General features: G+C 37.8%; 1 protein-coding gene across 2 annotated transcripts in view; it reads right to left on the reverse strand.

The window, feature by feature from the left end:
• The window catches only part of ZNF475 (zinc finger protein 475), a 32,545-nt gene that overhangs the window by 11,220 nt on the left and 4,878 nt on the right, over positions 1 to 16,447 (reverse strand). The window contains exons 1-4 of one of the 2 annotated variants that reach the window (XM_067316140.1): positions 12,501 to 12,530; positions 10,618 to 10,711; positions 5,536 to 5,653; positions 2,773 to 3,377 (exon numbers count right to left, since the gene is read on the reverse strand). In XM_067316140.1, coding sequence (XP_067172241.1) covers positions 2,773 to 3,377; positions 5,536 to 5,548 — 618 coding nt within the window. In that variant the 5' untranslated portion in view covers positions 5,549 to 5,653; positions 10,618 to 10,711; positions 12,501 to 12,530. Of the gene's footprint in view, positions 1 to 2,772; positions 3,378 to 5,535; positions 5,654 to 10,617; positions 10,712 to 12,500; positions 12,531 to 16,447 lie in introns of those variants that run through there. The other variant, XM_067316139.1, reaches the window with a different exon arrangement.

Consider the following 16,447-nt stretch of genomic DNA (forward strand, 5'->3'; position numbering starts at 1 on the left):
ATGTATTCTAAGAGCTAGGATAGTTAGTGGAAGAGATGGCTTAAGCAGGTTGTTGAGTCTCCAGCATTAAGGGCATTTATGACCAAACTGCATAAGCATTTGTCAGTAATGATATTGGTCTAATTGATCCTGCACTTGCTAATGAAAGAGAGCTCCAGGATAGAAGCACCTCAGCATAAGCTCTTGCAGTTAGAAAGGTAGAACACCCTTCACATGGACTATGACAGAATTAGTGAGCTCTATTTTTAAAATGAGGAAAATCCAGCTTTTGAATTTAGGGCATCTTTCTTTATATTTGACAGTAGTATTACAGTTCTGTTAAAATACATATACTATTTTTTTCATTATTCTTTCCCTCTGACATTTTACTGAATCAGGACTTTAAAAGATGTTATTTAAATGGGTACCTAAATAATTTACTGATTCACATTCAGAATAGGTCTGTTAAGTGAAACATGGACTCCCCGCAATGTTTTTCTCCTCCAAGAATCCTGCAAAGTCTCTCTAAAAAATTCCCTCTGATCCTCTCCTTCATGTCACATCAGGACACTATCTGAAGTAACATCAGCCCACTGAAAAGAGGGCTGGAAGCAGTTTTATCTACATCCTTCTCATTAACCAGGTCTAACTGATGCCTTGAGCTTGATGATATTCCTGCCAGGACTGAAGCAGACTGCTATTTCACTACTCTATTCATATAATTAATAAGCAACTGAGTAGTTGGTAAAGTGAGTAAAATTAAAACCATTTGCTGGAAAAAGACAGTGAAGACTGTACAGCGGATCGAGACCTTGTCTCTCTGCATATCATATTTGTGGCCCCCTGTCAGCTTAGTGCTTTTCAACATCCTGTATGTGTGGACCTTTTAGAACTTTTTACTGGAGATGGAGACACTCACATAGAGAATTTAAACCTACAGAAAAGAGGTTTCCTTTGCCTACTCCTTAGAAGTAGTCTTGTAATCCTGAACAGTCCACAGGAGCACAGGATATTTCACTCTTTCCATTCCTATCTCTGCTTTTAAACTGTACCTCTGTACAAAAAGGTGGGTCTAAAAATACTAAAATAAAGAACCTCAAAGAGGTGAAATCCATCTTCCCTTCTTGAAAGTCATCACCAGTAATAAGCTCCTTCAGAATCAATTATACCCTGCCAGCTGTACAGCCTCATTAGTTCTGCTGAGATTGAAAAACTGTAACTGACTGAAAGCAAATGAGGAAACCTGTTGTTCAGACACGAGGAGGAAGAAATTCTAATACATTTCATTCTGGCTCTGCAGAGCTCACAGAAGGAAAAAGTGGTAATAATGTTGTTGTTCAACAAGGCAGCAGATGTGACTGAATCCATGCAGGGAGCAGATAAATTGCACAAGAGGGCAACATTTTTATGAAGTCATTCTCAATGCCAAACCACACTCTAAACTTGTTTTTGTATGTCACTGTAACTCTGGACATTTTTCATGATATAAGAAAAGCAAATTTTCTTTTTAAACATACAAAATTCTGAGCAGAGGAAAAACAACTCTGGTTCACTCGTGTTATCACTGCCTTTCATTGTACAATCACCTTTAGAACAATGCAAAGTCTTTGGCAAAGTCTTTGGCAATAGTACAATGTCACAGGACACAATGGAAATGTCTAGTTTCCTATAGCCATAGATACATGTGCACAGTCCTTTGCACTATTTGCATGTTTGATGAAATCTGTCAATGTGTTATGAAAGACTTAGCTGAGTAGTGGACCTCTTTTGCTATTATCCATCAATCAGTGGCCTCAAACAGCATAATATAAACATACCTCGCACTGTTTTTATTCTCATGTTGGGTGGGGTAATGCTATTATCTTCATTTTATTCAGCAGCTGGAAAGCTGAGAAACAGCATGTTCAAGGCTTTGACTTTTAAAATCTTTTCAGGAATGCTCTGTATAGCATTGCATTACTTTGGTGACCGAGACAGCTAAACCCCATTTTCAAAAGTAATGTAGGCAATCAGGAGTACAAGACCTAGTGAAAAAAATCAGGCTATTTATTTTAGACACCAGGCCTAAATTTAGACATCTCTTTACAAAACTCCCGGCCAAAAGAGAGCTCGCGTGGAAACAAGTGCAGAAAAAATATGCCATTTTCCAAAACTTTGTGTAGCTTTTGGGTAAAGTGAATCAGCTTCTTTATTCTTGGATCTTAAATCAAATTCAGTGGAAAGGAATGTGCAGTCTTATTTATTTTGTTGTTGTTACATTCTGAGTTAACTGCCTTTGAACATGCAGTCCTCAGTAAACTAATGTTCCATGCCAATGTCAAGAATAATGGTAAAAAATGAAAATCACCGGAGTGCTTAGAGGACAAGGAAACATCGTATCTCATGTTAACTAAATAAAAATGCCTAATATGTACTGAAATATGTAACATTCACAGCTTGCCTAAGCAGCTCAGCAGAATCTGTTAATGAACTATATCACATAATGGTCCCTTTTGGGCATATGGCTTCACAGGAGCAAAGAGTATGAGAACCCAACTATCCCCTTTCAACAGGAAAATCAAAAGAAACAGAAATAAATATGATTTAAGAATCCTATAGTTACCTTTATGCACACAGTATTACTCTTTCCTCTACTTACTATTCAGCAGAGAAATATTTCCATGGAGCCAAAAGATTGTTCTGAAAGAAAGTGGTTTTAAATTTTGAGTTGTGATGAGAACCCAGTCTTCCCTGGAGTGCCTAGCATCAAAATGCATCCAGACCCTTTCATACAGCACATACTTAGCAGTTTACCTTGTCTGAAATGGCTGGTGTAGCCCCACTCCTCTGTTGACCTTCACCAGACAGACCAGTACTTGCTGAGCCAGACCCAAAGCTTGGGCCTTTACCAGATTTATAGGGTTTAGAACTTGACAGCCCCACACCACTGCTATTTCCTTTGCAACTCCTTTGGTGCACAGTGAGACGATCAGGAAGGAAAGTCCGGCCACACTTTTCACAAGGCAAGAGCTGGTCTTGAGCACTCTGATATGCTGCCTCATTTTCGGCCGTACGCATACAGGAACCACGAGTAGAGGCCTCAGGTCTCCTGGGCTCCGCTCTTCGGAGATGCTTTGGTAGTTGATCATTTTCAATATGCCACTTCTCTAGACATTGGGGTTCATGTATGGAAATAGACTGGGATCCAAATTCTCTGCCACAGATATAACACACTCTAAAGCCAGGTCTTCTTGGTGGGATGACTGGTCGATTCAGTGGCGTCTGAGACATTTTTGAAGAATCTGACTGTTTTGATATTATTGCAGTACCTGGTCGTCTTTTCTTGGGGCCAGCTTCTAAATGCACTATTTCTGGCAAAATTATGGCCAGATCCGACACACTGGCTGTTGAAACCTGTTCTGAAGGCAAGATGGTAGAGATATTAGCAGGGGCCTGTCCAACATTTAGTAGAGTTCTATCGGTTTTGCTTGGGTTCTTTTTCTTTACATTGTTTCCATGAAGGACATAACATTTCAAGAACTCTCTCTTCTTCACAGACAGGGCTTGAGAAAGGCTGTCATTCAGCCTGATGGACCTGAATGTACCAGAGACTTTAAAGCTGGAAAATTGCATCTAATGGCCTTTTCAGTAGGGAAGAGTGTTTCTGTATTTTTTTGTTTTGCCTTTTAGTTTTATATGACCCTGAAACAAATTAAATCAGTATACATTAACAAACACCACCTCTCTTTTTAAAGTTAGCAACTAGTGGTTTATCACAAGGGTCAGTTTACCTTACTCTGTTTTATTTTTAAATAACAGACAAACAACATCAAATATATCCTACCCTTGTCAGCTGCACAATATAAATCTGAAACTCCAGACTCAGAGAATGTAAAGCCATGAAGGACATAAGAAGAAGAAGGGTTTGCACAAACTCAAACTGTTAAAATATATCTGGCTTTGAGTATAATCAATATGATTTATTTTCAGTTACTGACAGAACTAGTATTTCCAACACAGTCTTCAGTTTCTAAACTATTTATGTTAATAGTTGGATATCATTTCCCTGCCTGAGGAAAAATGCAAAGCAGTCCCTCTATGGAGGGAGTGATGTTAATGTCCAGTTTCCAAAGGGACAGGCAATTAGCAAGGAAAATCTTCCCATTCAGTAGGTTGAAGGAAGTTATTAGGACCCTCTAACTCAGCACTTGTGAGGTAGTATCTCAAATATTGTCCAGTCTAGGCTCCCCCCCCTCCCCAGTACAAGAGAGACATTAATAAACATGACCAATTTCCATTAAAGACCATTAAAATGATTTGGGGCTGAAGCACACAACATATGAGGAGAGGCACTGTGTTTGTTCAGTCTCAAGAAGACATGACTAAAAGGGGATCTAACAGCAGTTTTAAACTACCTAAAAGGGTGGTTATAGAGAAGATGGAGCCAGACTCATCTGAGGGGTGCACAGGGATAGAACAAGAGGCAATGGTCACGAGCTGCAGCAAGGGAAATTCCCACTGCGTACATAGAAAAAATCCTTCATTGTTAAAGTGGTCAAGCACCGAAAATGGGGCTCTCCATCCTCAGAGATTTTCAAAACTCAACTGGATAAAGCCCCAAGCAACTTGTTCTAACTTTGAAGCCAGCCCTGCTTTGAGCAGGAAGCTGGAAGTTGTACTTTCGGGGTCCCTTCCAAACAAAATTGTTCTAACATTGTATGTGTCTCCAAGGTCTGATCATAATGCTTCAGTATATGTTTTCAGTTTCTCCTAACTTATCAGGAATCAAATTTAAGGTCATCTTGCATGGCTCAGTACCATGCCAATTACAGGCTGTCATTTTAACCCTTAATTTTTCACTTCAAAACAAATTCACCTTTGACAGAAGCCTGACAGTAGCCTGAAAGCCACTTTAATCCAAACAAAACATTAAAATATAGTTTACGTGATCTTTCTGATTCTCTAGGATGTATTTGACTCCACAATAATTTGAAGATCTCCCCATCTCCAAAAGTCAAATAGGCAGACCAAATTCGACTCTGCTACAAATCTGTGGATTTTTTAATTAGTTTCAGTGGTGGATGTATCCACACATCCCCTTGTGAAGTCAAACTTAAGACTTCTGTGTCTAATGGTTTATATGACTGGTTTGCACAAACAAGGTTTTTACAGATTTATGACAGGAATAGCTCTATTTTGAAGTTAAATTTGATTAAAAAATGAGATGACGATCTGTGTTTGAAATTAAAAATCCAGGGCTTCCTGTTTACAAGAGTCTAAGGCTGAAGTAGCTATGTGGTAGCTGAAGATTGTTGATGTAAAATGGGAAGTGAGAAGAGAATCAAACCCCTGCAGTACAAAAGATAAATGAAAAATACTTAAGAATTTGACCTCTCATAAAACCAGTTTTACACTGAAATGTCCTTTGATTACCTTTGGAGTCTATTGCACTAGAAACAATATGTGCCTTGTCTCAAGAAAATACAGGAAATCTTGACTATTCAAGATGACCTAAGATTTTTATTTTGATCAGTTTTGCATATGTGATATTTAAACAAATATCATACTGAGAATTACTTTTTATCTCCATGACCTCCTTCTTCCAAGCATTTCTGATTCAGTGTTTACTGGAAGGCAAGTTCATGACCACAGATGTAACAAACTTGAAAATCCAGACAAGGTACTGGCATTGATTCTGTATAAAAGAAACAAACATAATACATGTAGAGTAAATGACTAGATACAACTGAAATTTTGAGCAACTATATTGTTGGACTTTAAATTCATAATGAAATTACAGAATCAAATTAGCAGTGAGGCTTGGATCATAATATGATATGAGTGAGCAAAAGCAAGAGAAATTTGCTATAATCCTCAATATAAGGTAAATCACTATCATTTCTGTTAGGACTTCCATGGATACTTAAAGGAGTCACAAGAGCTCCAAGAGAAAGACTTGCCTCATATTTTATTTAGTTGAATCCTACACAATATTTCAATACCAATGAAAATGCAAAGGCCTGATGAAGTTGTGCTTTTGAGTTCAGAATTTATCTCCAGTCTTGAATTCAATTTTGTAATGTGAGGTTTTTCAAAATGATTTTTTCTTCTGTTTGGCAACTATGAAAATAGACTTTTAGGGACAGAAGTAAATGTTAGTTTTTACTTGTGTTAGTACACCACAGCCTAGTTAGTTCTGGGAGTGTGGGCTAAAATCTCTCCTGAGTCACCTACCAGTAAATGAATTGAGAGCTGTGTTCCAAACAGAGGCCAAATTCTTGAGCAATAACTATTGAAGATGTGCTTTATTGATGGAAAAGATGAATAAGAAAGGAAGAGACAAACAGCTTGACTTACAAGTCCCACCTGTAACTTACAAGTTCTGCTTGTAAATGTAGCAAAATATGATGTGCCAAGGAAACGCAGGCATGGCAAAAACAGGACCAAAATTTTACAACTATGAGATACTGTTTTTACAGTTATTTTTCAGAATTGAGGGAAGCTTTAAAAGCTTTGTTTCTCAACATTCTTAGCATCCAACTTAAAACTAACAGACAGGTATCTTATTAATCACTTAAATTATAACTGCTACTGCAGTGTCTGTAAATTCAAAGATATCTATAGGCCAAAAGAGAACTATTCTCTGTCCTTACCAATTTCAAACACAGACTGTGAATCTCCAACTAGCTTTCAGTGACAACCTTGTTTTGCATCTGTGTAGTCTTAATCTGCTTTACATGTGCAAAGCATCAAAAACTAACTACAGAAGAGAAATTGGTAAGCAGAAAATAACTGACTTGCCCAAAGCTGAATAGGAAGATTTGGACCAAGCGTTTCCTTGTATTAGTTCTATGCAGCAAACATTAAACCTATTAAAATAAATAGACCGAAAACAAATCATATAAATCCTATTTATGCTACATTAAAAACCCTTGTACCTTCATGGTGTTTAAAACTAGAGGACCTTAAAGCTTTTCAAAAATATGAGTGTACTGTACAACACTGTACAACACAGATGTGAAATAAATACTCTGCTTAACAAATGAAAGTGACTTATCCAAAGTCTTGTTGCACATGGTCAGACATGTTAAAAATAAATCCTTCCTCTGACTGTTATGCCTCTGCCACAACTAGAAGACATTCCTCTTTTCTAGTGCATCCAGAATCTGGTTTGGGACCAACAAATGACAATGACCTTTTAATGCCTAATTGTCTTCAAGAATTCAGTTGTTAGTGAGTGCCTGATCACTGGGCTTTCTCCGTTTCCTACAGACTTAGTACATTGACATATATGCATATTTTGCAGACAAGTTTTACTAAAGACAGAGAGCTGTGTGAATAGAATTCACAATAAATATTGATAAAATTAGGAGCCTTTTCTTTTTTGCCAGCTACTGTCTGAGTCATAGCTTTTCCTGTTTGTTAATTCAAGCTTGGAGAACTTTTACTTACAGGTTTTCTAAGGACTTACACCTTCATGCTTGGCACCCTGGTGAAGGTGCCATTGCCGTGACTTAGAAAAACCTTATGAAAAAAGCAAATCAAAATAGAAGCACTTCAGACAGGACTCACAGGACATATTTTGCTCCAGATGTTTCAGCAGACCCTATTTCCTTCAAGCATTTCAGTTTTGCAATTTGCAGTCTGTTCCTATATATGAACAAGTTTGTGTTATATCACTTAAATGCTCCTTTATCACAGAGACCAGGCTTTGTGCTGGTCCTCCAAGCATCAGAAATTAAGTTCAGACTGTAAGCATTTTAGGGTAGGGGTTATTGTCTTACAAGTATACAAAATAACTACCAGGCTAGCTTTAGACATAAGTGAGTGAGCAGCTGCATAGGCAGGTGGCTGCCAAAGACAGCAGGGTCACCACTGTCTACTTTATAAGAAACAGCTGATTGCTGCTTATTTTGCCACCAAAGACAGGGTCAAGGTGTAACAGCCACTGCTCTGGAGTGGCAGGTCTTTCTCTGAGGTAAGAGTCCCCTGCCCTTATCAAAAATTCCAAACTTTAACTCAACCTCTCCAAACTTTTAGTGGTTTCTTAACTCCCAAACTTACCTACCCAGAAATCCCACTGATCCATCTCCGGTCACTTTCTCCACTACCACTGATCAGTCTGGATCTGCCCTGAACCTCCTCACTGCTTTTTCATCATGTCACCATGGGAAACTCTTTGCTCCCACTCAACAGCCGTTTCACTCTTATCCCTCCTGTCTGAACCCACTTAACTACAACCACATGTTGAATTTTACTACATCCAAGGGTGAAGACACAATGTTGTCATTAACCTTGAGATGACACACTTAAACTTTGCCTATGACACTGAGAAGCCTTGAGCTGGTTCTGCTCTCATTAGAGATGCTAGGTGATCACAGTGAAAAAATGAGTTATCACCAGGTTCACACGATAGTCATCCTGCTGCCTGTCCTACAAAGCTGTTTAGTTTGCTGCACTCACACTTCTGGCTTAAACATTCACACGGTTGCATATTCCACAGACATCTGTGACACGTTCTCATTTTACAAAATCTCCTGTGAAGCTCAGATTTGTTTGTACGCAAACTGGAAGATAAGATGACCATCAGAGCCAATCTGTGATTTGCACTGAAACAAATCTCTGTGAAAGAGTATTTTGCAGCTAGCTGGTAAAAATAAAATTCCTGAGGGATAGTATATGTCTTAGCATTTAATGCCTCCTCTAAAATTCTATTACATAACCACAGTCTATTGAATAATACTGTAAAGGACAAGGTTGTAACATTCATTTCTGAAGGTATTGGATATTAATATACTGTTTGTTAGAAGGTACACAAAACTTTAGCATTGAAATTTTTATCTCAGATATCAAAAAGCTTTTTTGTCCAATACCTGCACAGTGTACAATTGTGAAACATCTAATGGAAACCATACTAAAACTAACAATCAAAGAAACAAAGGTTACAAGCAGTTTGGACAGTATCAATTAATAATACACAGGCAGCTAGCTGGCTCCAGAGTGGTGCTGTCCCATTTTAAAGAAATAATTTTTGCTCCCACCAGTGAAGTCCCCTTAATGCAAAACCTTTTTCCCTTTTATTCTTTGCTCTGTAGAAAATATCAGAAAAGCTATTCATACAATGAATTCAAAAGCCTTTCCTTATTTTAGAAGGTCCAAACTTTCTGACCTTGACTTTACAAAAGGCTGATCACTTTGCACCACAAATTGCTACTGCATAACTTTGCCAGTCCCAGCTAGGCAGTGTACGTTGATGCAGTTAGGTGTGTGGTTCAACAGTATGCAAAATTTAAATTCATTTGCAAACTAGCAGAGAGGCTGCTCTACTGCAAGGCCCTTTCAAAGACTGGGAGAGTTTCCAAGGAGGGTGGCCTGTCGGATGAATCCAAGTTGGGAAGTAGCCAAGCTCTTTAGGAGGATGAAGGGAATGGAGAGCCAGGGAAACATTAAAGGGTCACGAGGAGAGAGGAGATAAGGGTTATTGGAGGGTCACAGGAAGGGAGCATCAAAAAGTTCAACTACATTTCAGGGAACTTCTGAACTTTGCAAGGCTGCACTCTAACTACATGTCCCGCTTACTCATTTATGTCAGAAAGATACTTTCTGTTACCTGAGATGATTTTTAAAGCAACAGTGGATGAGAAACTGACTGCCACATGAAGAATGTTAGGTGACTAAATCTACCACTGTTAAGAATGAATCAGTCAATATAAGATGCTATGAACAACCTATTAACAACATAACCTATTGTTGGATTTCCAAGCTTACTGTTGTAAATACTTCATAACAGAATTATGCTTCCTTGTGGGGATTACACCATTTGGTCTACATTTATTACTGCCAAGTTGACCGTTATTATTTGGAAAGTTCCTATAAATTCAGTGTGAAATGAAAATGCATATGAGCAATTCAAACCTTCTTTTCTCAAGTTCAGTGATAAAGACATGGAAATAAGTCAGGATTGGGATTTAACATTTCTTTTAAAATCATAAAACTTTGTTATTTTTTTCTTTTAAAAATGTTACATGTTATTTAATAAAGTGAGAAGATAGAGTTGGTCATTGTATATAGCTGTTGAGAAATGTTCCTCTCCTCTGCCATTCCACTGAGTGCAATACTTAAAAAATACCTCATGAACTGCAGTGGCAGGGCATTTACAAATAATGGATTCAATTTAATTTAAAGTAACTGAAATACAATGGCTTGTTCAGCATCAGGCTGAAAGTTTCACTTTACCCAAAAGAGAACAGAATCAGAAGACTGCTAATAGTTCAGTAATTCTCTTATCTTCTTGTCCTGAAGGGGGAACAGGAACTCTTGCACACTTCATTTTTAAGCTTATCCCATCCAAAAATTGTAACAACGGCATTATTACCCAGGCTTTAGTAACACTGTCTTCTCTTAGCTGCCATGTGTGATTCAACCTATAGGTGCAAGTTTCTTCCCTCAAATGGCCTTGTGTCTCCTTTCATGTCAGTGTTGGAACTTGGAAACAAAGTTGACACATACATTTCCTATTTCCTGTATGTAGCCCTTCCTGAAGAGTGACCCTTTCTGTTTCTCATCTCTCTTGATTCTCTCATGTAAACAATTCCTCAAAATCCATTATCAGGTAATTTTACAAGCCTGGATTCCTTGACTGAATTGAACAAAACATACCTGCACTAGCTGGGGGATTAAATTGGCTGTTTCCAACGAATCCTCAACACTACTGCTTTTGACTTAGCTAGAATTCCACATGGAGACTTCCCGGCTGAAAAAAACAGAGTTTACCTTGTGGAAGAACACATCACGTGAAGCCTCCTGCTCCAGAACACAAATGTGCTTATTCAGTGGGCAAAATACAGAATTAGTTGTGAAAATCTGGGGAATCTGTTTATATACAGCTTATGAATGCTGACTGACATCACAGCCTGTCCATTTGCAGCTGGATCAGACTGTAAACTCCATTTTAAATATATGGCTGGGTTACCTTCTCTGTTCCCCCTTGCCTCCACAAAAAGGGACAGGATAAATCCTTGCAACAAACAAACAAACACAGAGCTAAAAACACAGGTCACAGAGCTTTCAAACTTATACATCTCAAAGAAATAGCCCTTGCACATCCTTGACTCCCTGTAAAGACAAAAGCCAATTTTCATGTCTGGGCCAAAGGACCATAAGTAAATAATATAAATAGCGGGAACACCCGCTTCCCTTACTATTTTTAAAACAGTGCTTGGTAAAGCTATGAAAGGGATTTATAAAATGTACTTGCTTAAGATGGCAGTGGCTTACCTCCAGGAGGCTCTTTGGAGAAGTCATCTATACTTGCAGAGTGCTTACAAAATCAGCAGCCTCCTAACAGAGGTATGGGAATGTCTGTGCGGGTTGCTCTGCTAGGAGAATGTACGACAGGCAACAAAGATGCATTGAACAAAGGGGGAACGTATGGCTCCAAAATGGTGGCACCCAAATACAACAGCTTGGTAAAAAGTCCAGCTACAGATCTGTCTGTGATGTTATAAATGAATAAACTAATAATAACTTACAAAAGAGATACTGGTTAATTCAGCATCTTGGATTCAAGAGTTCCTGGGTATGCAAGTCCTTATTTATGCAAATACCCACTGCACTGTAAGACAGTCTTCCCTTCTACATTTGAGCTTGTCTACTCATTCTGTCTCTTCATCACCCAGTGCTTGAAGTCATCAGTTCTACATCACAGTTACTGCTATGAGGATCAGTTCATAAAGGTGACTCATTTAAACTGAACTAAGCTCACGAGTATTCTGAAAGAAAAGTTATTTCACTTGTAACACCTAATTTTATTGTTGCAGAAATTAAAAATGTATCAAAGAATTTTAAATAAGAAACAATGAGCAACAACTAATTGCACTACAATAGTGGCTAGAGATCCTAGTCTCAATCTGGGCTGGATGACATAAAAATACAAAGGAGAACAACTCAATCTAAGAGGATGAAAAAGATACCAGGTAGAGAGAAGAAAACAGAAAAGAGAGATGAAGTGATCTGCTCAACATAATGCACCTAGTCAGGAGGAGAAGGAAATGAATATAAATTTTCTGACATCCAGTTGAGTGCCCCAATATTAAATCAGTCTGGTCACAGGGTTTTCAAAGGCTGATCCCTAACTTTATAAAAGGATTTTTGTTACGTTTACATATGAAAAAGGTATCAGAAGGGACCAAACTTGCATCTTGTTTTGAGTGCCAAAGAGCCTTGTTTCAGGTTCTGTTCCCAAATAAAAATGTTTTCTATGAGACTTCCCATTATTCTTTAAGGGAAATCAAATGAAACTAAATGAATATCTCAAGCAGTTTTTTTTTTGTGTGTGCTAAATGTTGTTTTGAATTGCTCAATTTTGAATCTTTTTAGAAATATGTTAAGACAAAATACACAATCATAAATTGGACAAAAATATTGGACAATTTGCAGTATCTTACTGCTGGATCTGTTTTTCACTGAAAGATAAAAGGAAAAAACATTGTTATGTTTCCAACAATATTTTTAGCAAATTAACCAAATATTAAAATCCTCACATTTTTTCAGCTCAGCACTGCATTTTCTCCAGAGCTCCTGGCTGCAGAAGTCTCCTCTGATTAGTATTAGAGACGAATTTTCTCCTTTAGTGATGTGAAAAGAATAAACTATTATTTGATTAGACCTTAATAAAGACCACTGAGATGTAGGAAATCCACAGGTTTCTATGTCAGTTTGCTTTATCTTGTCAGAGGTGAGCAAGACCCATGTTTTCAGGCACCTCCTATCTCAAGAAACAATTTGCAAGCTCTAAACACTTAAATATTGGCATGTACACCCACTTCTGGCAGCTGCAAGACCCTGTAAGCCTCTAAACTGTAACATCAGAGCAGCCTGGCTTAGATATCTTATGAGTCATGCACACTCAGAAACACCCAAGTATGAAGCTTGTTCCATCAGAGGATCAGTTGCACGTATAGCAGTAACATCTCCCTAGTACGTCCTCATCTGCAGCCTAGAGGTTGCTGGTTACACCTTCATTAAACATGGATGCAGTCAGCTGAGGACAAGGCAAGCATACTTGAAAATAAAACATACCAGGTTAAAAACTCACTGTTTTCTGATGAATACAAACAGACTAGAACAGACTGGGAATTTTCTAACAAACATTTTTCCCATTGGTAGGTGTTTATTTGTCAAAACTAAAACTTTCTTCAAAAATGTACCTGCACCAATTACAAGAGAGTAAGAGAGAAAACATAAATACGTGTGTGCGCAAAGGCTCATTAGAAAGCAAGTGAAGCAAAATCTATACCCCTGAGGTTTTTATGATTTTTTCATGACAAACTTCTTAAGGTGTTTATAGTGGGACAACCAATCTAGTTAAAGGTTCTTGTACCCTTCCTCTGACCTATTTTCAGTGCCTATGTCTGTCTTTGGATATGAGTCACTTCCTATCTAAAACTTTATGGGCCAACCCAAAATTCTCTAAAGCCAATAGAAGTCACTGTACATCTGGCTTTTGAGGCAATCGCACACCTAATTAGACAGTACACTAAAGTTCATGATGGTATTGCCAGAGAAAGCTGGAGACTGGTGTTAGTGAACCAGCAGTGCTCTCCATTACTTTGACCTCCTTTGCCCAAATGTAAGAAATAATTTATTTGATTTGAAAGAAAATTTAACCCTATCTGAGGGAATTATAACTATCACTAGTTAAGATATAAGTAAAACATTAAACATTTTCAAAATTCTAGACCAGCTCCAGTAATGCTGTTCTCTTCAATTTTCATTTATGTTCTAGAACCAAGGTTCTTGCTTTGCATAAGTAAAGATAAATGCCAATTTTTCTATTTCTGTTTCTGTGTGTATGAGGGAGTAAGGAAAGCTATTTGAGCTTAGCTGACTCCTGAATTCCCAAGTTTCTAGGAAACACAGAATGTGTCTCTGAAAGATGCCATGTATTTATCCTTGCATCTATTTACAAACAGTTCTTTACAGAAGGTACATTTTACTTAGCTGTGGAGGGTCATGACAGGGTTAAACTGGTGGAAAGTTGCAAGTAGCAAGCAACAGGAGCCTCAGACAAACGTACCCAAGGACACTGGTGCAGCTGGGAATGATACATCCTGAGAAAGTACAGATAAACCAGCAGAAGCCAGTGAGAACCAAGGTTAAGGGCAAGACAGCTTTTCTAAACAAGTAGCAAGGTACAAAGCGTGACCGCTGCGTGCGTGATCGGTGCCATGATTGGCTCCCTGTGACATAACCTGCATGGTGACTGGCCTAGCAAAGTGTGTCTGTGAAGCCACTGAAGCAGCTAACTTTTTAAATATGCTCAGAAATAAACAATAAATGTCTCAGGACGCAAACCCTCCTGAGTCCGTGCCATTCATCCGCCACACTTAGCAATGCATTGTAACTTTTCAGAATGAAGATTACTTTGTTTTCACTCAGATACAATTATTTGATGTACTTGTCTCATTTTTTAAATCAATAATGTTCCCCTTCCTGCAAATGCCTATTTAGTCTTGTGCAAAAATGAGAGGAGAGGAATATATCAGCATGGATAGATTCCCAAATTGGGTGAGACTGAGGATATCAAGCATCACATTCTTAATGTCAATCGCTCCAGTAGATCTGCGATATTTATCACTATATGAGTTGTAGAGAGCATACCAGATATGTACCAAGTGATAAACAGATTGGGCATGTTTACCCTATCTGCAGCACAAAAGTGTGAGAGTAAGCAGCCAAAGCAAATTAGTTTACACAGCCCAAAGTGAACCACATGTACTTCCTAGCTCAGGTATCTCTGTTCAACACTTCCATTTCTGTGACTGAGGTGTGCAGAATCAGACTGGGAATGTCTGTGATTTGAGGGTAAATGTGCTTGCACAGTGGGCAATTGTGGCAATAATTTCAGGAAAGGAGGGTGATCATTTAAAGAAAAAAAATAGATGGATAAATAAATGTGTAATCAGATAGAAGTCTATTTGATTCAAGATATAGAAGACAGGCACCTCAGCTCATATAAACTATCACAAGATAGTGAAAATCAACAGAATAATAACAATTTACATTTGCTGAGAGGCTGACACTAACAGGTTAGAGTGATTCAGTGAAGAAATGACACTTTTCTCAATAACCTGAATTACCACAGTAACGTTACATAGGATAAAAATAATCAGAAGGGGTAAATGTTCTCATCTTTGAGATGAGAATGTGTGAATCAATCCTAATCATTTTGCAATAGAAAGAAAGTGCTCCTGCTGACAGATGACTACATAAGTAAGTTTTTTTTGTACCTTTGGTATGAACAGGATATTCAGCTAGACAATCTTATCTACCATGGCAATTCCTAAGCTCAGTAAGATAAAGCAGTTATTAAAAATAACAGGAAAATGAAACAATACCAAGCAGAGAGCCAAGACGAATAGAGAAGTGACAGTGGGAATCTAGACAGGTACATGAAATTATCTGAAGTGGAAAATGGCCAAAAAAACAACAAAACCAAGGACATCCTATTTTTTTTGTGAAATGTTGGTTATTCCTAACAAGAAATCATTAAATACTCATTTTCATGTCTTGCACGAACAACACAGCACATCCTAATATCTTGCAGAACATTCATATTAAAGTGACACCAAAGGAAAATGGCCACCTGCTAAATCTCTATTACAAAAGCAGTGCTCTAGAAGAATATCAAAATATTCATCAGATCCAGCGTGCAGTCTGAGGAAATTACAGCACAAGGCTGAGGAGAACCTTTATTTATAAAGGGTCTTGTTGGTGATGAATCTTAGAAACATCATTCTTTCACATTATTGTTTTTCTCCTCCAGATTAGATGGTCAGTATTTTTTAGCCAGTGTGAGAGGCCATGGCTGATAAACTTCATCAAATCTTAACTAGTACCATTGCGCTCTGGTGATTTGATAATTTGTTAAATTTAACGGTGGTCTTCTCCCAATTTACCTTTGAAACTGTTATTCATGTACCTGTTTACACTGTCTTGTTTCCTGTTTTATAATTCTTTAGATAACAGTCCATAAGCCAATGGAAGAAACATATGGAGCAGAAGCCTGAAATGGCTACAGATGTTGTGGGTTAAATGGAGAAACACACTAAAAATGCATGTCTTTACTGTGTAACTGTAATTTCTTCTGGTTAGAAACCAATGCTTGGTATTGTAGATCAATGTCCTTGGAAATCAAGCAAATGGAAAAATCAATTAAATTAAAAAAAAAATTAGTAATAAAGTCAATTATGCTAAACTATAATTTGAACAATCATTTCACTGAGTATCTTGAGTTGCACATCAGCTTCAAGCTAAATCACTTGGAAATTAAAGTTTTCTGTTTCCCTTGTGCTTTCCAAGCAAGAAATTTCTACTTTTTATAGTAAACCTTCTTATTGCACTTGAGCGTCATATATTTTCCAGGAATAGAACTGAATGAGGTCCTTTCTGTGATATGGGGTAATCAGAATCATGTGCCAGGTAGGAT

This window comes from Apteryx mantelli, chromosome Z, assembly GCF_036417845.1.
Source record: "Apteryx mantelli isolate bAptMan1 chromosome Z, bAptMan1.hap1, whole genome shotgun sequence".
Classification (NCBI taxonomy): Eukaryota; Metazoa; Chordata; class Aves; order Apterygiformes; family Apterygidae; genus Apteryx; species Apteryx mantelli.